Source organism: Ammodytes marinus (genome assembly GCF_949987685.1).
Source record: "Ammodytes marinus genome assembly, chromosome: 23".
Lineage (NCBI taxonomy): Eukaryota > Metazoa > Chordata > Actinopteri > Uranoscopiformes > Ammodytidae > Ammodytes > Ammodytes marinus.
Window position 1 is genome coordinate 13755404 of NC_137227.1, and position 22428 is coordinate 13777831.

A 22428-nucleotide genomic window follows, 5' to 3' on the forward strand; every position below is an offset into this window, starting at 1 on the left:
ATAAAATAACAAATGCTCACGATGTTCTTTTTTACAAGGATGACACATTTGTTTTATAGTCTTTTTCTTCTCAAACAATGCTAAGATTACAGGCTGTCTTGTACGAAACTTGTTCTGAATATTGATAAGACAAAATGTGTTCCTTTTCCTTCATACTGACCTTGACACACTAAATGATTTCCGAAATAGGCGTTGTTAAGTCATATAAATACCAAGGATTTAAGTTAGATGTGAATTGTTTAACTGGAGCAACTGTCACATAAATAGTTTTTTCATATGTAAGAGTATAGAGACACAACATTTTCAATATCAAATAAAAGAAAATAACATTAAATGTCAATTTGAGCTTGATAGTATTCACAATTCTTTGAAGGAGTTTCCAGAGTAAATTGCACTTCATAAAAAAAATCTCATAATGACTTGTATCTACCGGTCAAGACAAATGGAAAATAAAATCATAAAAATAACCTTCAATAAACTATTCAACTTTGAATAGGTTGAGCAAAAAAAAACATTTCATATTATTAAACCGTACAAATTCATTCGGATTATTCCACAAATCCATGTTGTTCCATTACATTTGGGAGGTAAAATAAAGGATTAATGCTAGTTTCTCTACAGATTAAGATTTTACATACATTCAAATATGGAGATCTTATCAAACATTATGAATTATTATAGACTTAACAAGTAACTGACTAACTTCTGTGAGTATTTTTCCATTTTAATTGATTTGACCTCTCAAATGTAAAGATGTGCTGCTTTTTCCCAGTATTGCTTTTTTAAGATGATTTTTCAAACTATTGGCAAGAAAATAAATGTATGTCACTTTGTAAATGTAAACCTATTAAGAAATTACTTTTTATGAAGCTGTTGGTAAGTCGGTTGTACAGTATGTATTCTCTTCTTTCTCACCTTATTGCTCCCACTGTACTCAACCCTGTGTTGTAAAAAAAAATAGATCTCAAAGTAGTTAAAAACCTGAGCATACGGCACTCCAACACAGAGGCGGTCGTCATTGAAACAGCTCGGCACTGACAACACAAATCTTCCTCTCAGTTCAAAATAATTTTTATTTAACAATATGGAAATCAAAGCCCAATAAACGAAGCATGGTAAATGTTAGGAAATGCATAATACATGACAAAAGGTATTCATTTATAATGGGTGAGTTGCATTTCTTAATTTAAATTTAGATTCAGAACAAATTAAATTAAACTTTTTGTCAATTTACGCAAACATCATGTTCCCTCCAAATCAGCAGCACAGCAGTCTCTACCACGTACGACCCCAGTGAACAAACCACACTGGTGCTTTTGGCATAACATGCCACACTTCCTCCTGCATCATTAACACTTACCTCAACAATGCATTTTTAATGTGAAAAGTAATTAAACAGTTTCAGAACCACAACTGCACTTTATTAAAGATAATTTACAAAATATCAACAAAGGAAGTTTAGGCTGAGGTGCATCCCAACTGAAAATTACATTAAAATTGAGCTGCACCTTGGCTATTCTAACTTATTTACACAAATAATGAGAATGTGCCATGCTATTGTGTGTGAATAAGCAGGTATGTAATGTCATATGTATGAATGGTGAATCTCAACTGTTAAAATATGAAAACAGGTTATTCACTGGCATTATTCAAACCCTGTTATGTGTTGTAGTACATATTCAACTTGAAATCAAACTCCCTTAAGCTTTCGCCACACAGTCTTAATTTTATTTTTTTTAACGCAGGGGGAAAAGGGTCAGTGGGTCAGTCCAGCAAAAATAAACACACGTTGTTGCATGTCCATGTTAGGATTTGGCAGCTCCCTTTGACACGGCCAAGCCGATGAGGCCCGCTAGACCGGCCACGCCAAGACCGATCCCCCCGACGATGGCCATGCCGACCAAGCCATCTAAATGACAACAGGCGGACTTCAGTATTGTAGATTTATACTCAAACAACAGAGGCCAGATAACTGATCCAATGATGCTATCATGTTACAGATATGTTCCTACCTTTCTTCAGAGCTTTGTCGATGAGCTTCTCCAGCTCCTGGGCCTGTTTGTTCCCCGGCTCGTTCTTCAGAAGGGTCCGGATATACTTCAGGGCTTTTTCATATTCCTGGAGGAATAATACGGGAGAGGAGATAGAAAGTTCTCTCATATGTGTGTACTGTTAAAATGCTAACTTTTTTATGTCAACAAAACTACTGTACACATGAAAACTAGTGGAAAAACAAAAAGGAAAGACACTCACTTTGAGTCTGTAGTTGGCCACTGCAAGGTAGAACAGGAAGTCCCGGGAGTCGTCCTTTGATGATTTCTGAACGAGTTCTGAGACAAAAAAAACCCATCTTGCTTCTTATATCAATATATAATAAACAAAACAGGGCTCCTTCAGCTTAGGCAGATAAGATTTAAGACACTTTATTTTTATTTTTTCAAAGCCACTCAGAATGAAATTAAAAGAACAATTTTACAAAAAACAAAACTATAGAGAAAAACATTATCAATTACTTTGAGTTAAGGAATGTTTTTCATAACATGACTTATTTTGTCCAGTGAAAAAGTAAGAACATGTCATATTGTATTAAATGTAATTGAAAATACACAACTAAAAATGCCTAAAACTGTGTCACTTAGATGATGCAATTAATTTGAGTATACAAATTATTACAAACAAAATGTTAAAAAAATTCTACTTCTTGTGTTTGACCATCTTGACAGATGCATTTAAGACATTAAGATACCTTGTTATGTTATTAAAATGTCTTGTTTTTAACATTTATTAATTCAAAGCATTTTCAGGATCTGTAGCAGGCCTGAAGAAGACACATTGTATTTACTTACCCTCCAAGAGCACAATCCCCTTCTTGATATCTGCTGTGTATTTACTCCTGATCAGACACCAAGCATATTCAAACTTTGTTTCTTTGGAGACGGCTCCCTTCACCAACTCGCTGTTATATTTCTTCTCAAATTTCTACCAAAAAACAAAGAGAAAAGTTTAAAATTAAGCAAGAACAGAAGTGAAACTGTGTAGACTTGTGTTTCATTAAGTAATTTATAGTGGACTCAGGGTTCGTACAGCTTTTTAAGAGTAAAATTCAAGCACTTTTCTAGCACTTTCAAGATACAATGTCAACTTTTTCAAGGAAGCCGAAGCTTTAAATATATACAGTATATAAATAAATGCTTATGATTTCATACATTGCCTTATCTGTAAAATGGGAGTGTTCATAATATAATGTGTATGGACAATCACCAAATTGCAGTATGGCCCTAAGGAGACCTTTATCAGTTTAGTTCATATGCCAAAAATGACCATCTATCAGGTTAATAACAACATGACTATACTTGAGCAATATCACATGAGATGGAGCATATTGTCACTCTATATCAGTGCTGCTGCAGTGTCCTCTCTCCCAGCCAATTATTTTTGCTAGTGTCCTGCAAGTTTACATATTGTTTATAATAAATCAGAAATAAAGACAATTGGAAAATGTGATAAAACATCAAAAATCTTATTAAAATAAACTAATTCATGAATTGCAAAGTCGTAGGACAAGTTTTAAGTAAACATTGGGTGTGGACACATTAGAAGTGGAGGTCTGGGGGTCCCCCCCAAAAATCTTTGAGCATTAAACACTTAATTTCCTGCATTCTGGTGAATTTTTATGAAGCAATGTGTGCCTTTTCTGCATTCATTTTAATGAAAAAAAGGAGAACATTCACGGTTCCGCTGACACAAATTTAATTGAATAGCCTACAATGCATGTGTAGTGCTTTCAAATATCTCCTGTAGCCTATTGTTAAAACATTTGGTTAAACTGTAATAAAGGTAATTATTCTATATCATGTCTACTATTGAGGGTTGAGTGGCTGGTGGTATTTTACTAGCAGCATTAGGCTTTATTCAAAGAAGAAAACAAGTAGGGAACAGTTCAACACCAATGCAAACCAACCTACTAAAATAAAAACATCTGGGGACCAACCCAGATATTTTATTTTAGTAGGCTCCCTCCTCTATGCTACCTTAATTTGTGTTATGAAAAGTGCTATAAATGTGCAATACATAGGATACAGTTAATTACACAGAAAAATAAAAGCATTTTTATTGGCGGATGAGCCATTAATAACTTTGCAAACCTAATTTTCAAACAAATGTACCAAAAACAATGTACAAAACGATCCAAAGAACTTCTGAATTTACTGGAGTGAAATTGAAGCGTTAATATGTTTGATGCATGCGCGATTGCGCGCTCACCGGCCGGCGGGGACACAATTCCTATCAGCGGAAACTTGGCACGCTATCAACACACATAGAGAAGGTGCAGGGAGGGGGCTCGCCTCACGCTTCGAATGCACAGTGCACATCAAAGTATAACGTTAATGCGCGTTCAGAAAGAGGAAGTCACGGCACTCATGTCTGTTAAGCCCGTATCTCACTGGGCTGCGACTGTTTGCGACAAGTTGGAGACTGCAGTCGCGAGGGAGTCTCTAAACTGTCTCCAAACGTTCGCACTGCGGTCAAGCCAGCCGACCCATCGAAAGCGACAGTCAAGCCAGCCGACCCAAGTTTTTGCTGTACCTGTTTGTACTAGCCATTACGGTAATAGCGCCACAGAACTAGTTTCAAAATAAAAGCATAGTTTGTGCATTTGTCTGGTACATAACAGAAGACAGTAAATAAAAGCAAATACTATCAAAGGAAATGTACAGACGTTGTGATATGTACTTTCAAAATAAAAGCCCAACTAATTGACAAATGTAAGCTTATGTCCATATTCAAAATAAATGCATTTGTCTGGTAGATAACAGAAGACAGTAAATAAAAGCAAATACTATCAAAGGAAATGTACGGACGTTGTGATATGTACTTTCAAAATAAAAGCCCAACTAATTGACAAATGTAAGCTTATGTCCATATGTTTTTTAATGTATATTTAAAAGGAAACGCCTTGTTATCGCAGACTAATTCCAAATCAGGTTTATAGTACACAACCCCAAAGTGTGACCCAGTAAGTTTCAAGACCTTCTCATGTGTAGTTTCAAAATAAAAGCCCACTAGAAATTGAAAATATGAGACAAATTAGATATGATTTTGGATTCAATTTAAAAAAAAATGCCCTGTTATGCCAGAGTCATTCCACTGCAGGGTCATAGTTCACGACCCCATGAGGCCACACAAGAAGGTTCAGGACATTCTGATGTATACTTTCAGAATAAAAGCCCACTAGATATTGAAAATATGAGACAAATTAGATAGGATTTTGGATTCAATTTAAAAAAAAAATGCCCTGTTATGCCAGAGTCATTCCACTGCAGCGTCATAGTTCACGACCCCATGAGGCCACACAAGAAGTTTCAGGACATTCTGATCTGTAGTTTCAAAATAAAAGCCCACTAGATATTGAAAATATGAGTGACATAAGATATGATTTTGGATTCAATTTAAAAAAAAATGCCCTGTTATGCCAGAGTCATTCCACTGCAGGGTCATAGTTCACGACCCCATGAGGCCACACAAGAAGGTTCAGGACATTCTGATGTGTACTTTCAGAATAAAAGCCCACTAGATATTGAAAATATGAGAGAAATTAGATAGGATTTTGGATTCAATTTAAAAAAAAATGCCCTGTTATGCCAGAGTCATTCCACTGCAGGGTCATAGTTCACAACCCCATGAGGTCACTCAAGAAATCTCAGGACATTCTGATGTGTACTTTCAGAATAAAAGCCCACTAGATATTGAAAATATGAGAGAAATTAGATAGGATTTTGGATTCAATTTAAAAAAAAAATGCCCTGTTATGCCAGAGTCATTCCACTGCAGGGTCATAGTTCACGACCCCATGACGCCACACAAGAAGTTTCAGGACATTCTGATGTGTAGTTTCAAAATAAAAGATATTGAAAATATGAAAGAAATTAGATATGATTTTGGATTCAATTTAAAAAAAAATGCCCTGTTATGCCAGAGTCATTCCACTGCAGGGTCATAGTTCACAACCCCATGAGGTCACTCAAGAAATCTCAGGACATTCTGATGTGTACTTTCAGAATAAAAGCCCACTAGATATTGAAAATATGAGACAAATTAGATATGATTTTGGATTCAATTTAAAAAAAAATGCCCTGTTATGCCAGAGTCATTCCACTGCAGGGTCATAGTTCATGACCCCATGAGGCCACACAAGAAGTTTCAGGACATTCTGATGTGTACTTTCAGAATAAAAGCCCACTAGATATTGAAAATATGAGACAAATTAGATATGATTTTGGATTCAATTTTTAAAAAAATGCCCTGTTATGCCAGAGTCATTCCACTGCAGGGTCATAGTTCACAACCCCATGAGGTCACACAAGACGTTTCAGGACATTCTGATGTGTAGTTTCAAAATAAAAGCCCACTAGATATTGAAAATATGAGTGACATTAGATATGATTTTGGATTCAATTTAAAAAAAATGCCCTGTTATGCCAGAGTCATTCCACTGCAGGGTCATAGTTCATGACCCCATGAGGCCACACAAGAAGGTTCAGGACATTCTGATGTGTACTTTCAGAATAAAAGCCCACTAGATATTGAAAATATGAGAGAAATTAGATAGGATTTTGGATTCAATTTAAAAAAAAATGCCCTGTTATGCCAGAGTCATTCCACTGCAGGGTCATAGTTCACAACCCCATGAGGTCACTCAAGAAATCTCAGGACATTCTGATGTGTACTTTCAGAATAAAAGCCCACTAGATATTGAAAATATGAGAGAAATTAGATAGGATTTTGGATTCAATTTAAAAAAAAAATGCCCTGTTATGCCAGAGTCATTCCACTGCAGGGTCATAGTTCACGACCCCATGACGCCACACAAGAAGTTTCAGGACATTCTGATGTGTAGTTTCAAAATAAAAGATATTGAAAATATGAAAGAAATTAGATATGATTTTGGATTCAATTTAAAAAAAAATGCCCTGTTATGCCAGAGTCATTCCACTGCAGGGTCATAGTTCACAACCCCATGAGGTCACTCAAGAAATCTCAGGACATTCTGATGTGTACTTTCAGAATAAAAGCCCACTAGATATTGAAAATATGAGACAAATTAGATATGATTTTGGATTCAATTTAAAAAAAAATGCCCTGTTATGCCAGAGTCATTCCACTGCAGGGTCATAGTTCATGACCCCATGAGGCCACACAAGAAGTTTCAGGACATTCTGATGTGTACTTTCAGAATAAAAGCCCACTAGATATTGAAAATATGAGACAAATTAGATATGATTTTGGATTCAATTTTTAAAAAAATGCCCTGTTATGCCAGAGTCATTCCACTGCAGGGTAATAGTTCACAACCCCATGAGGTCACACAAGACGTTTCAGGACATTCTGATGTGTAGTTTCAAAATAAAAGCCCACTAGATATTGAAAATATGAGTGACATTAGATATGATTTTGGATTCAATTTAAAAAAAATGCCCTGTTATGCCAGAGTCATTCCACTGCAGGGTCATAGTTCATGACCCCATGAGGCCACACAAGAAGTTTCAGGACATTCTGATGTGTACTTTCAGAATAAAAGCCCACTAGATATTGAAAATATGAGAGAAATTAGATATGATTTTGGATTCAATTTAAAATAAAATTCAGGACTTTTATTTTGAAACTACACATCAGAATGTCCTGAAACTTCTTGTGTGGCGTCATGGGGTCGTGAACTATGACCCTGCAGTGGAATGACTCTGGCATAACAGGGCATTTTTTTTTAAATTGAATCCAAAATCATATCTAATTTCTCTCATATTTTCAATATCTTTTATTTTGAAACTACACATCAGAATGTCCTGAAACTTCTTGTGTGGCGTCATGGGGTCGTGAACTATGACGCTGCAGTGGAATGACTCTGGCATAACAGGGCATTTTTTTTTAAATTGAATCCAAAATCATATGTAATGTCACTCATATTTTCAATATCTAGTGGGCTTTTATTTTGAAACTACACATCAGAATGTCCTGAAACTTCTTGTGTGGCCTCATGGGGTCGTGAACTATGACCCTGCAGTGGAATGACTCTGGCATAACAGGGCATTTTTTTTTAAATTGAATCCAAAATCATATCTAATTTGTCTCATATTTTCAATATCTAGTGGGCTTTTATTCTGAAAGTACACATCAGAATGTCCTGAGATTTCTTGTGTGACCTCATGGGGTTGTGAACTATGACCCTGCAGTGGAATGACTCTGGCATAACAGGGCATTTTTTTTTAAATTGAATCCAAAATCATATCTAATTTCTCTCATATTTTCAATATCTTTTATTTTGAAGCTACACATCAGAATGTCCTGAAACTTCTTGTGTGGCGTCATGGGGTCGTGAACTATGACGCTGCAGTGGAATGACTCTGGCATAACAGGGCATTTTTTTTTAAATTGAATCCAAAATCATATGTAATGTCACTCATATTTTCAATATCTAGTGGGCTTTTATTTTGAAACTACACATCAGAATGTCCTGAAACTTCTTGTGTGGCCTCATGGGGTCGTGAACTATGACCCTGCAGTGGAATGACTCTGGCATAACAGGGCATTTTTTTTTAAATTGAATCCAAAATCATATCTAATTTCTCTCATATTTTCAATATCTAGTGGGCTTTTATTCTGAAAGTACACATCAGAATGTCCTGAGATTTCTTGTGTGACCTCATGGGGTCGTGAACTATGACCCTGCAGTGGAATGACTCTGGCATAACAGGGCATTTTTTTTTAAATTGAATCCAAAATCATATCTAATTTCTCTCATATTTTCAATATCTAGTGGGCTTTTATTCTGAAAGTACACATCAGAATGTCCTGAGATTTCTTGTGTGACCTCATGGGGTCGTGAACTATGACCCTGCAGTGGAATGACTCTGGCATAACAGGGCATTTTTTTTTAAATTGAATCCAAAATCCTATCTAATTTGTCTCATATTTTCAATATCTAGTGGGCTTTTATTCTGAAAGTACACATCAGAATGTCCTGAACCTTCTTGTGTGGCCTCATGGGGTCGTGAACTATGACCCTGCAGTGGAATGACTCTGGCATAACAGGACATTTTTTTTAAAATTGAATCCAAAATCATATCTAATTTGTCTCATATTTTCAATATCTAGTGGGCTTTTATTCTGAAAGTACACATCAGAATGTCCTGAAACTTCTTGTGTGACCTCATGGGGTTGTGAACTATGACCCTGCAGTGGAATGACTCTGGCATAACAGGGCATTTTTTTTTAAATTGAATCCAAAATCATATCTAATTTGTCTCATATTTTCAATATCTAGTGGGCTTTTATTCTGAAAGTACACATCAGAATGTCCTGAGATTTCTTGAGTGACCTCATGGGGTTGTGAACTATGACCCTGCAGTGGAATGACTCTGGCATAACAGGGCATTTTTTTTTTAATTGAATCCAAAATCATATCTAATTTCTCTCATATTTTCAATATCTTTTATTTTGAAACTACACATCAGAATGTCCTGAGATTTCTTGAGTGACCTCATGGGGTCGTGAACTATGACGCTGCAGTGGAATGACTCTGGCATAACAGGGCATTTTTTTTTAAATTGAATCCAAAATCATATCTAATTTGTCTCATATTTTCAATATCTAGTGGGCTTTTATTCTGAAAGTACACATCAGAATGTCCTGAGATTTCTTGTGTGACCTCATGGGGTTGTGAACTATGACCCTGCAGTGGAATGACTCTGGCATAACAGGGCATTTTTTTTTAAATTGAATCCAAAATCCTATCTAATTTGTCTCATATTTTCAATATCTTTTATTTTGAAACTACACATCAGAATGTCCTGAAACTTCTTGTGTGGCGTCATGAGGTCGTGAACTATGACCCTGCAGTGGAATGACTCTGGCATAACAGGGCATTTTTTTTTAAATTGAATCCAAAATCATATCTAATTTCTCTCATATTTTCAATATCTTTTATTTTGAAACTACACATCAGAATGTCCTGAAACTTCTTGTGTGGCGTCATGGGGTCGTGAACTATGACGCTGCAGTGGAATGACTCTGGCATAACAGGGCATTTTTTTTAAAATTGAATCCAAAATCATATGTAATGTCACTCATATTTTCAATATCTAGTGGGCTTTTATTTTGAAACTACACATCAGAATGTCCTGAAACTTCTTGTGTGGCCTCATGGGGTCGTGAACTATGACCCTGCAGTGGAATGACTCTGGCATAACAGGGCATTTTTTTAAAAATTGAATCCAAAATCATATCTAATTTGTCTCATATTTTCAATATCTAGTGGGCTTTTATTCTGAAAGTACACATCAGAATGTCCTGAGATTTCTTGTGTGACCTCATGGGGTCGTGAACTATGACCCTGCAGTGGAATGACTCTGGCATAACAGGGCATTTTTTTTTAAATTGAATCCAAAATCCTATCTAATTTGTCTCATATTTTCAATATCTAGTGGGCTTTTATTCTGAAAGTACACATCAGAATGTCCTGAACCTTCTTGTGTGGCCTCATGGGGTCGTGAACTATGACCCTGCAGTGGAATGACTCTGGCATAACAGGACATTTTTTTTAAAATTGAATCCAAAATCATATCTAATTTGTCTCATATTTTCAATATCTAGTGGGCTTTTATTCTGAAAGTACACATCAGAATGTCCTGAAACTTCTTGTGTGACCTCATGGGGTTGTGAACTATGACCCTGCAGTGGAATGACTCTGGCATAACAGGGCATTTTTTTTTAAATTGAATCCAAAATCATATCTAATTTGTCTCATATTTTCAATATCTAGTGGGCTTTTATTCTGAAAGTACACATCAGAATGTCCTGAGATTTCTTGTGTGACCTCATGGGGTTGTGAACTATGACCCTGCAGTGGAATGACTCTGGCATAACAGGGCATTTTTTTTTAAATTGAATCCAAAATCCTATCTAATTTGTCTCATATTTTCAATATCTTTTATTTTGAAACTACACATCAGAATGTCCTGAAACTTCTTGTGTGGCGTCATGGGGTCGTGAACTATGACCCTGCAGTGGAATGACTCTGGCATAACAGGGCATTTTTTTTTAAATTGAATCCAAAATCATATCTAATTTCTCTCATATTTTCAATATCTTTTATTTTGAAACTACACATCAGAATGTCCTGAAACTTCTTGTGTGGCGTCATGGGGTCGTGAACTATGACGCTGCAGTGGAATGACTCTGGCATAACAGGGCATTTTTTTTTAAATTGAATCCAAAATCATATGTAATATCACTCATATTTTCAATATCTAGTGGGCTTTTATTTTGAAACTACACATCAGAATGTCCTGAAACTTCTTGTGTGGCCTCATGGGGTCGTGAACTATGACCCTGCAGTGGAATGACTCTGGCATAACAGGGCATTTTTTTAAAAATTGAATCCAAAATCATATCTAATTTGTCTCATATTTTCAATATCTAGTGGGCTTTTATTCTGAAAGTACACATCAGAATGTCCTGAGATTTCTTGTGTGACCTCATGGGGTCGTGAACTATGACCCTGCAGTGGAATGACTCTGGCATAACAGGGCATTTTTTTTTAAATTGAATCCAAAATCATATCTAATTTCTCTCATATTTTCAATATCTTTTATTTTGAAACTACACATCAGAATGTCCTGAAACTTCTTGTGTGGCGTCATGGGGTCGTGAACTATGACGCTGCAGTGGAATGACTCTGGCATAACAGGGCATTTTTTTTTAAATTGAATCCAAAATCATATGTAATGTCACTCATATTTTCAATATCTAGTGGGCTTTTATTTTGAAACTACACATCAGAATGTCCTGAAACTTCTGGTGTGGCCTCATGGGGTCGTGAACTATGACCCTGCAGTGGAATGACTCTGGCATAACAGGGCATTTTTTTTTAAATTGAATCCAAAATCATATCTAATTTCTCTCATATTTTCAATATCTAGTGGGCTTTTATTCTGAAAGTACACATCAGAATGTCCTGAGATTTCTTGTGTGACCTCATGGGGTCGTGAACTATGACCCTGCAGTGGAATGACTCTGGCATAACAGGGCATTTTTTTTTAAATTGAATCCAAAATCATATCTAATTTCTCTCATATTTTCAATATCTAGTGGGCTTTTATTCTGAAAGTACACATCAGAATGTCCTGAGATTTCTTGTGTGACCTCATGGGGTCGTGAACTATGACCCTGCAGTGGAATGACTCTGGCATAACAGGGCATTTTTTTTTAAATTGAATCCAAAATCCTATCTAATTTGTCTCATATTTTCAATATCTAGTGGGCTTTTATTCTGAAAGTACACATCAGAATGTCCTGAACCTTCTTGTGTGGCCTCATGGGGTCGTGAACTATGACCCTGCAGTGGAATGACTCTGGCATAACAGGACATTTTTTTAAAAATTGAATCCAAAATCATATCTAATTTGTCTCATATTTTCAATATCTAGTGGGCTTTTATTCTGAAAGTACACATCAGAATGTCCTGAAACTTCTTGTGTGACCTCATGGGGTTGTGAACTATGACCCTGCAGTGGAATGACTCTGGCATAACAGGGCATTTTTTTAAAAATTGAATCCAAAATCATATCTAATTTGTCTCATATTTTCAATATCTTTTATTTTGAAACTACACATCAGAATGTCCTAAAACTTCTTGTGTGGCCTCATGGGGTCGTGAACTATGACCCTGCAGTGGAATGACTCTGGCATAACAGGGCATTTTTTTTTAAATTGAATCCAAAATCCTATCTAATTTCTCTCATATTTTCAATATCTAGTGGGCTTTTATTCTGAAAGTACACTTCAGAATGTCCTGAAACTTCTTTTGTGGCCTCATGGGGTCGTGAACTATGACCCTGCAGTGGAATGACTCTGGCATAACAGGGCATTTTTTTAAAAATTGAATCCAAAATCATATCTAATGTCACTCATATTTTCAATATCTAGTGGGCTTTTATTTTGAAACTACACATCAGAATGTCCTGAAACTTCTTGTGTGGCCTCATGGGGTCGTGAACTATGACGCTGCAGTGGAATGACTCTGGCATAACAGGGCATTTTTTTTTAAATTGAATCCAAAATCCTATCTAATTTGTCTCATATTTTCAATATCTTTTATTTTGAAACTACACATCAGAATGTCCTGAAACTTCTTGTGTGGCGTCATGGGGTCGTGAACTATGACCCTGCAGTGGAATGACTCTGGCATAACAGGGCATTTTTTTTTAAATTGAATCCAAAATCCTATCTAATGTCACTCATATTTTCAATATCTAGTGGGCTTTTATTTTGAAACTACACATCAGAATGTCCTGAACCTTCTTGTGTGACCTCATGGGGTTGTGAACTATGACCCTGCAGTGGAATGACTCTGGCATAACAGGGCATTTTTTTTTAAATTGAATCCAAAATCCTATCTAATTTCTCTCATATTTTCAATATCTAGTGGGCTTTTATTCTGAAAGTACACTTCAGAATGTCCTGAAACTTCTTTTGTGGCCTCATGGGGTCGTGAACTATGACCCTGCAGTGGAATGACTCTGGCATAACAGGGCATTTTTTTAAAAATTGAATCCAAAATCATATCTAATGTCACTCATATTTTCAATATCTAGTGGGCTTTTATTTTGAAACTACACATCAGAATGTCCTGAAACTTCTTGTGTGGCCTCATGGGGTCGTGAACTATGACCCTGCAGTGGAATGACTCTGGCATAACAGGGCATTTTTTTAAAAATTGAATCCAAAATAATATCTAATTTGTCTCATATTTTCAATTTCTAGTGGGCTTTTATTTTGAAACTACACATGAGAAGGTCTTGAAACTTACTGGGTCACACTTTGGGGTTGTGTACTATAAACCTGATTTGGAATTAGTCTGCGATAACAAGGCGTTTCCTTTTAAATATACATTAAAAAACATATGGACATAAGCTTACATTTGTCAATTAGTTGGGCTTTTATTTTGAAAGTACATATCACAACGTCCGTACATTTCCTTTGATAGTATTTGCTTTTATTTACTGTCTTCTGTTATCTACCAGACAAATGCATTTATTTTGAATATGGACATAAGCTTACATTTGTCAATTAGTTGGGCTTTTATTTTGAAAGTACATATCACAACGTCTGTACATTTCCTTTGATAGTATTTGCTTTTATTTACTGTCTTCTGTTATGTACCAGACAAATGCACAAACTATGCTTTTATTTTGAAACTAGTTCTGTGGCGCTATTACCGTAATGGCTAGTACAAACAGGTACAGCAAAAACTTGGGTCGGCTGGCTTGACTGTCGCTTTCGATGGGTCGGCTGGCTTGACCGCAGTACGTTCGCGGAGGTCTCAATTTCCTCGCATGAGTGTAACATCACGTTACAATGAAGTAACCCCCAAGCTTACGTTATCTAGCTAACAACATGAATTTGGAGCAATACATTATTGAAAACTAGCTGGTCAGCTAATTGCTAACGGTGTTGAGCATCAATTTAGCATGCTATTTATTTGTATCAACAAGTCAATTACACATACAAACTCGGGATTTGGTGTAACTTGCAAAGAAGAACATGATTGAACAGTCAACCAGAGTGACATAGTCCGATACGTTTTAACGAAAAAAAATTCTCAACTGATTTACCTTTGGCAGGAACTCTAATAGGCCTTTCACACCGCCGCAAAATCGGCGCTAGTTCTGGGCTTGTTCGGAGTTAGAGCCAGTGTTTTGGTTTCACACCGCCAGAGAGCCTGCTCCGGGCCGTAAAAACCGGGGGAACTCATACCCCAGGATTGAGCAGGGTTTGATAAGAACTGCTTGCGCGAACGGCTGGGGGAGGGATTATCCTGACCAACCAGAGCAACTCAAACCTCATGCCCGCCATATTTAAAAACACCGCTACTACGAGACGTAAACATAACATAATTACCGAACGTAGCGATCAAATTGACCGGCGAGAATACGCTGTATGGGTCCTGTTTGCTTAAGAAAGCAAAGCGAGAGCCAACAAGTGTAAAAATAAGACGTATTCGCCGCTGTTGTTGTGCTTAAAGCTAGCGGTAGCTTTAGCGTTAGCCACAAGAGCAGCGGCGTCGGGTGACGTACACACACGTTTACAGTGACGTCATGACGTTGCTCTCTTGCCGGCTCCATGGCTGTCTCCGGTCGATGTGAAACCAACCGGTTCATAACTGGGATAAGGCTGTAACCAGTTTTGAACTGACCCCAACACCAGCCTGGAACTGACTCTTGGTTCATTTTGGTGTGAAAGGCCTATAAGTGCCGATTCCCCCATTGTGTACAGCTGGAGGTACTTTAAGCAGACCGTACAGTAGCCTATGCCTGTCGGTTATTAGGGCCTCGTCATAACCAAATGGAAACGGATATCTGATATGGAAGTATCGGGAGCAATAGGTCCATGAGCAGCGACTCGTGGTTCTGGATAATTCCTGGAGCGATCGCCAGGTGTGGCGCGTGTCCCAGGAAAGAAAACACGGGGAGCAACTGCACTCGTGCATACAAGACGGCGGCGAAGAAAACATTGCGACAGATTTTTTTTTTAATTTACAGAATAAAAAAATGAAAGAATTTGATGAATTACGATACTGGTCAATAAAGAGAAAATCCAGCATTTTCCAGCACAGTGTTCAGATTTCAAGCACATTTCAAACCTTGAAAACACTCGATTGAAAATCAAGCATTTTCCAGACTTTCAAGCATCTGTACGAACCCTGTGGACTGACATTGTACTTGTGTTGATATAGCATTAATTCAACGAAACTAGCACTTCATCTCGAGCGTTTATGACCTTAAAGTTGACAAGAGCAAATAATAATCCCAAAAATGTTACTTTCCCAAGTCATATTACAGCATTCTAGAGAAATTACAACACCGTGACTGCTATTTAAAATCAATAACATCATTGTTAGCATTAGCATGCTAGGTGACGCGACAGAGTGTCTTTCGACCTTTCTACCCAAATGTCAGCGTTTAACGAGTGAACAAATGTTGAGAGGAGTTCGGCATGTGTCGCTGGTGGGTTGACGCGTGTGTTCAATCATAGGAAAAGAGGTTTAATCATTAGAAAACTTACTAAAAGGTCTTCGGGAGCTACCACATCGCTCACAACAGCCTCCATGTTTCCGGAAACAGATTTCGGACCCGCCCACCACGTGAGGTAGTTGTGGCGGGGACGTCATATTTAGAGCTATCTGGTAAAGTCAGACTGTTCCATAACAAAAACAATGATTTTCAAATATAAAAAATGCATCTAATAAAATGTATTTAAATTATGTGATATACACATTATAGTATGAATAATAATTTAAATAATCACACATGTTCAGTTGGAAATACAAATGTTTTATTGATGACCTAATTGAGGTTTTTCTATGACAAAATTGAAGAGTCTTTGCAGCTTAAAAGTATTGAGAATAGATATCTAAGGAGGCTGTTGAGGCTTCCTCAGTCCTTTGCTAGGTGGGCTGGTGAAAAGGGAAGAGGCAACAGTTCACTGAGGCTTGTTTCTTTGTAAGATCCATCCGGCTTGGTCAAGTATACGATCCAGTCTGATCCAAACTGGAGAGAGAGAGAGAGAGAGAGAGAGAGAGAGAGAGAGAGAGAGAGAGAGAGAGAGAGAGAGAGAGAGAGAGACAGACAGAGACAGAGAGACAGAGAGACAGAGAGACAGAGATGCACAGTAACAGTAGTGAATGAGAATATAGCATGCAAGGAATAGATAGCCGGGACATTAATTACTCCTTTACCTACCGACACGCAAAAAAAAGTGAAATGGCGAGTATTTGAAATACTGGATTAGAGAATAAAACTCCTGGCATGACTCCACCAAGGTGGAAAATAAAAAATCCTGGGAAAATATGCGTACATTTTATCCAACAAACCGAAGAGTTACGTGTCAGTTATGTTTTTCTAAATCAAGATGAAAAAACTATAACATGTTTCTGTGCTGGGTAAGTAGGCATATCTATGTTTCATATGCCTGTGGTAAACAGTGGCATCCAATGCCTACTGAAATATCCAAACAAGGGTCTGACTGGAAAAAGTTAGTGTTCCTGATTTAGGAATACAAAAAAATCTTAAAAACAAAAACAAACAAAAAACAAACAAAGAGACGTCTCTCACCTCCATAAGAACCTGTCGACACGCTCCACACGGCCCAACAAATCGGTCTTTGATATCGCTGCAGAGGGGAGACGGATGACGTATGAGAAAATATGTGTTTTGTATAAAACTCTTAAAGTCATAATACCACAGAGAGTCTCACCATGTCACAGCAATGGCGGTGAATTGCCTGTGTCCCTCCACCACGGCCCTCTGGATGGCTGTGCGCTCGGCACACACTGTCAGACCGTACGAGGCATTCTCCACATTACAGCCTGAAAAAACACAAATGGTTAGACTCTGGACTATTTCACATTGATAAAATAGTATTTGGAGCCTTTAAAAGGCATGTTAAAGTCTTATTATAAATTATTATTATTGAGTTTGACTCACACTCATTGTTTTTATATAATGTACAAAAATGTTATTTCTCTTTCTCCTTTTCTTAGTGAACCATTTTTATAATTTCTCTTTTAAAGTGTTTGAATTATCAAAAATAAAAATACCCCTTATGAATCACACTAGCACATCTCAGTGTTATATTGTTATATAGGCCTATTATATTACTGTATAATTATTACTGATGCATTAATGTGTATGAGCAGCAGTTGAATGTTGTTGCATGTTGAAATCAATTCAATTTGAGATGCTTGATGTATTCTTGAAAGTTTAATGTAATGCATCATTTATGAACAAACATTAAACCTGCAAAGGAGATATGCAATGTAAAAAAAAAGTTAAAAAAAGAGAAATATTAGTAAGCCTAATGTAGTGCATGAAGTGCAAAGCACACATTGTGATACTCAAGTTAAAGGCCTACTTCACCGGTGGGAATATGAAGGTGTATTGAACTCTGAGATCCTATTTAGTATAAATGTGCAATTTTTTAAAAAATTGATTCATCCTAGCCTGAGAAAAGGCAGAAAGAGTGTTTTATGGTCTCACTGTCTAACCCTACATTTTTCTTACTGTGACATCACAGTAAGAAAAATGTAGGGTTAGGATTAACAGGACAGCTGGGCCAAGGGAAGACTAAGGGAAGACTGAGGGAAGAAAAACCTCATCCATTATATCATAATAGTGATTTTATAATGATAGAACGCCGGTTCCGTATGAAGTATTCCTTTAAGTAAAAAATACCTTGAATTTTTACTACTTTGTACGTAATCTCTTTTCACCACTTCACTGTAGGTCTTCAGTCAGTTGTGTTGTTTGTGATGTGCACATGTAAGAAGAAAGAAGTCACCTTTTCGGTTATACCTGTAATTATAGCGCCATCTGTTGTCAATATGGCGGCACCGACAGGGAACCGGCTGTACGGACAGTATGCCATGTCCCGGGCCTGCAGACACTTCGAAACGAGCTCTTTAACTTTATCTGCACGTGGGTCAACCAAACGAGATAATTAAGCAGTTATAATGAGAAACATAAGATATTATTGAAAATGTTTGAAGTGAGAAAAAGGTTTGGAGTTTTGGGTGGACTTGCCTGTCATTGTCAGTGGAAAACTGTTAGCTTCTTCTTTGTTAAATAGTGGTAAGTTATTAGGCTATTTCACCATTTACTGTCGGACCGTCATCAATGTAACCAAAAAATAATAATATGATAGACTGTTCTTTTAACGTCTTCAAAAGTTCATTTTGATTCAGCCTACCAGTGTTTGACGACAGGAGCGAGGGGAAGTGTTCATGACAGCTGCACGCGCAGTGTTACCCTCACATTGTTGGCTGGTTGAAGGCAGCGCCCCCTACCACTGAGGGACTGGACTGCCAAATGGGAATGGCGCCTCGACTTCGTTTGTTTCGAGAAAAAAAAGAATGTTCAACCAAGGTAACGATGAAAAATTCACCACAAAAGCTCAGTTTCTATTTCCCCCTCTTTATTCCCAAAAGCAGAATTAAATAATGAAATTACCACATGATAACTAATAACTTCATTGGTGCACGGGGGAACCACATCACGGGAATAACGTCATTTTTTGAAAAACACATTTTTTATTTAATATCCATCGCTACAAATACTTGAATGGGCTTAGTGTAGCGCTTCACACAGCTGTTACCAAAATATATATAGGCTACACACATCTTTATTCCAGCAGAAGCACATGAATAAACAAACAAACAAAAATGAATACATATAGGTGTTATAGTTAGCCTATAGTCTAATAAAATAATGTAAAAATCAATGGCTATTTGTTGGAAACAAAGTGGAAAAAGAGAAAGTGATTAACACACATGACAAAGAAACCATCAAAATAACCAGGATTATAAGTAAAAGGGTTAGAGTTGATTGATTGAAGAAGACTGACAATTTGTTGCCTTTATTTATCTTATTATGTGATTTATGAATATATGCAGGTTTCAGCGTGTTGGTTGGACGAAACAATTAATTTGATGATTGCAATATACATTTTTATTTATAAAACAAACAAATAATTGAAAATAAGGAAAATAAGTTCCTGAGAAAACAAGTAATGTTTAGTTATAAGCCTATATAAATACACTCACACACAGATGAAAAACCTCAACCTGATGCCTAAGATGCTACATATGACTTTAGTAGATAATTGTCCCTCACTGTGTAGTCCCATTTAGTTTACACAATGCAATATATTTGTTATATAGTTATCTGATAATGCCTCATACTTGATTGTTAAAGTATCTGTATTCCAGTGCAGGACTCATCTCATCACACAACACACAATACATCAAACAATACATCACAAAATACAGCAGTAAGATACAATCATACACATAGGGAAAAAGCGATGCATTCGTGAAAGCAAATGTGTACAGGGTCTTAGTACAGTACAGACCGTCAGCTGCTGTCATAGTTGGGCTGATGCATTGAGAAGTTCCACATGTCACCTGTAGAGAAGGCAAATTCGACAAAAACATTTAGGTGTGATTTATAAATCTTAACATGTCGTTTTTTGGGGCATCTGTGATATTTTGCACCCTTACCTGCCAAGATCCATATAATGTTGAACAGGCACATAAGAACCAGAAGATAAGCTTTGGCACCCTTGGGGAACTCCTTTGGTTGACTCTCCCAGGGAAGGGTCACAAATGATATTATTAGCAGGCGTATTAAAGCCATCACTAACAGGTAAATGGGGATGTTGGGTTGCTGAGGGCAGTCGTGGAAAAACATAGCGCCTGTTGACAGATGGTTGCAAGAGACAGAGACAGAGCTGTTGAAAGACAAAGTGGTTAAAACGTAATGTTGAAGAATGAAAGAGGCATATACTGACCGAAGGTGACTTGTACTAAAGTGATGGCGGCATTTACAAGTCTCACTGCAACTAGAAAGATGAGATTTAAAATTATTTGATTTGGTAATGTGAGATATTAGTTGTATTTTTTAAATCCTATATAAGACACTAATTTAACTAGGCTGACACTTCATAACTTTGTTTTGAACATTAAACTAAATTAAGTTACGTTATCTTAACTCAATGTCATTAGACTGCCTGTCATTTGAATGGCCTTTTCTAATAAACTGTCAGCTGAGTCTTTATGATACTCACCTGATAGCCTTCGGGATGTGCGTTGTGAAAGTTGTCCTTGATCACACCATTTGGCACCTACAGTTATGGTGACTGGGTTGCCATTTAGATGGGGCTAAAGAGCAAACATAAAAACAGTCTTTACACTTGATCAAGTAATATCTTTTGTTATATATGATAAAAAGACCACTTTGAGAACACATCTTTCAGGTTTTTTTAACACAGTTCAGCATTAAAAACTAGAGCCTTGACACTAGCTTGGATAAAAACATCAACATATTTGATTCAGGGTTGAGGAAGTGGCTTGAAATCAAAGAAAGAAAGGGGGAAAGTAAAGAACAAACGCACAACACATTTTCTCAGAGAATAAACCTCATCCGATGCATCTCAAAACATATATACCATAACTCCTGTTAATACAATATTAGAATTTCATTTATTAATATTCTCTCATATTGTTTTCCTACCCATTGCAAAGTCAAAACTAAGGGCTGCAGTGTCTGCTGACACTTTTCTCCACAAGTTTGGAGAAGCTGGTTAGTAAATATCACATCATCAGACTATCTGTTGGAATCAGGTTGGCAATTTTATCACAGCATTAGGTAACTACCAAAGACTTTTATATAACTTGTAGCCGGCTATTGAAGGAATTGCCCATGGCTGCAAACATAGATGATTCTTAAGCAAAATATCTGACATATTCATGGTTTTATTGCTTGAGACAATGGTATTCGTTTTTGTATATATAGGCCTATATGCCTGATACATGATTAAGATTTCTGGATTTTTAGAAAGTTGTTTTTCAATAAGAAAATGCAAATGTGTTAATGTATGGACTTCACTGTTGCCTATCGTTGATTCACTTGATGCAATCACCAAGGGTTCAAGGAATTCTACAGGGCTGAGTGAAATGGGCTGTGAAGTGGAGTCTTTCTATCACCTGTTTTTCTAACTTGACTATAGTAAAAAATATACACGGGAGCGGCCGTGATTTCAATATTTTTGTGATGTATTATATCTTGATAATGGGAATGCAAGATCTACCGTCCATACAGTTTTAGCTTCGCAATTCTGTTGCAGTACAGTTTGCTGTATTTCAAATTCAGCAATTAAGTTTTTTTGATATCTTTTTATGACAACTGGGCGAATAACCACTTTTGCTTTGCATTTTCTTATTGAAAAACAACTTACTAAAAATCCAGAAATCTTCATCTCACACACACACAAACCTGTTAAAGACATCCTCATACTGTACATCTTTTATACTTTTATCTTTGGTTGACAATTAAGCTGTCGGCTACATAGACCAAGCCTTCTCTCTAGTGTTTGCAATAAGCCATAAATAGAGCAAACAGACTAATCGTCATGAGCGGCGGGTATCAAAGGGCGTCCAACTGAAGGGGAGAGCCTTTCAATACACACATGCGCAGACACACACACGCACACGCGTACACACACGCACACGCACACACACACACACACGCACAGATACACACACCTTCTTTCTGTGATCTTTAGTTTTTACCCCTCATTTAAATTTTTATCTGAGAAGGTACACAGGTCTGGAATCAGATTTGCAGGCAGCCTCGCCACTAATACTTGGCCTTTGTTCCCTCTCTCCCTCCTGCTGAAACTGTCACTGGTTCTGTTTGACTTTCGCAGTGTGTGTGTGTGTGTGTGTCGTCACTGGTGAGCTTCTCATACGCCCCCTTTACTAGGTTCAGGTTGACCCTCTCTTCACTGACTTGCTTCTGACTTTGATAGAGGGATAAC

General features: G+C 37.0%; 2 protein-coding genes across 2 annotated transcripts; both read right to left on the bottom strand.

Annotated features, from left to right (window-relative positions):
* Positions 1-1706: 1706 nt before the first annotated feature.
* On the bottom strand, positions 1707-16184 carry fis1 (fission, mitochondrial 1). Its single transcript, XM_080052186.1, has 5 exons — positions 16120-16184; positions 2847-2979; positions 2254-2330; positions 2013-2118; positions 1707-1909 (listed from the first exon to the last, which is right to left on the bottom strand). Exons 1-5 carry the CDS (start codon positions 16162-16164, stop codon positions 1806-1808), a joined length of 465 nt encoding a protein of 154 aa, XP_079908312.1. The 5' UTR covers positions 16165-16184; the 3' UTR covers positions 1707-1805.
* A 306-nt stretch (positions 16185-16490) lies between these two features.
* LOC307269505 (cytidine deaminase) lies at positions 16491-18489 on the bottom strand (the record flags this gene model as incomplete). The annotated part of the gene is made up of 4 exons (XM_080052480.1): positions 18408-18489; positions 17311-17422; positions 17169-17226; positions 16491-16604 (listed from the first exon to the last, which is right to left on the bottom strand). Exons 1-4 carry the CDS (start codon positions 18478-18480, stop codon positions 16491-16493), a joined length of 357 nt encoding a protein of 118 aa, XP_079908606.1. The 5' UTR covers positions 18481-18489.
* Positions 18490-22428: the final 3939 nt, after the last annotated feature.

Bases quoted from the DNA above. Each gene is read 5' to 3' on its own strand.
- fis1 (XM_080052186.1), bottom strand. From the start codon at position 16,164: ATGGAGGCTGTTGTGAGCGATGTGGTAGCTCCCGAAGACCTTTTA. The intron at 2,331-2,846 runs GTAAGTAAATAC...TTTTTGTCTCAG, and splicing joins GGGGATTGTGCTCTTGGAGG to AACTCGTTCAGAAATCATCA. The intron at 1,910-2,012 runs GTAGGAACATAT...GTTGTCATTTAG, and splicing joins CGACAAAGCTCTGAAGAAAG to ATGGCTTGGTCGGCATGGCC.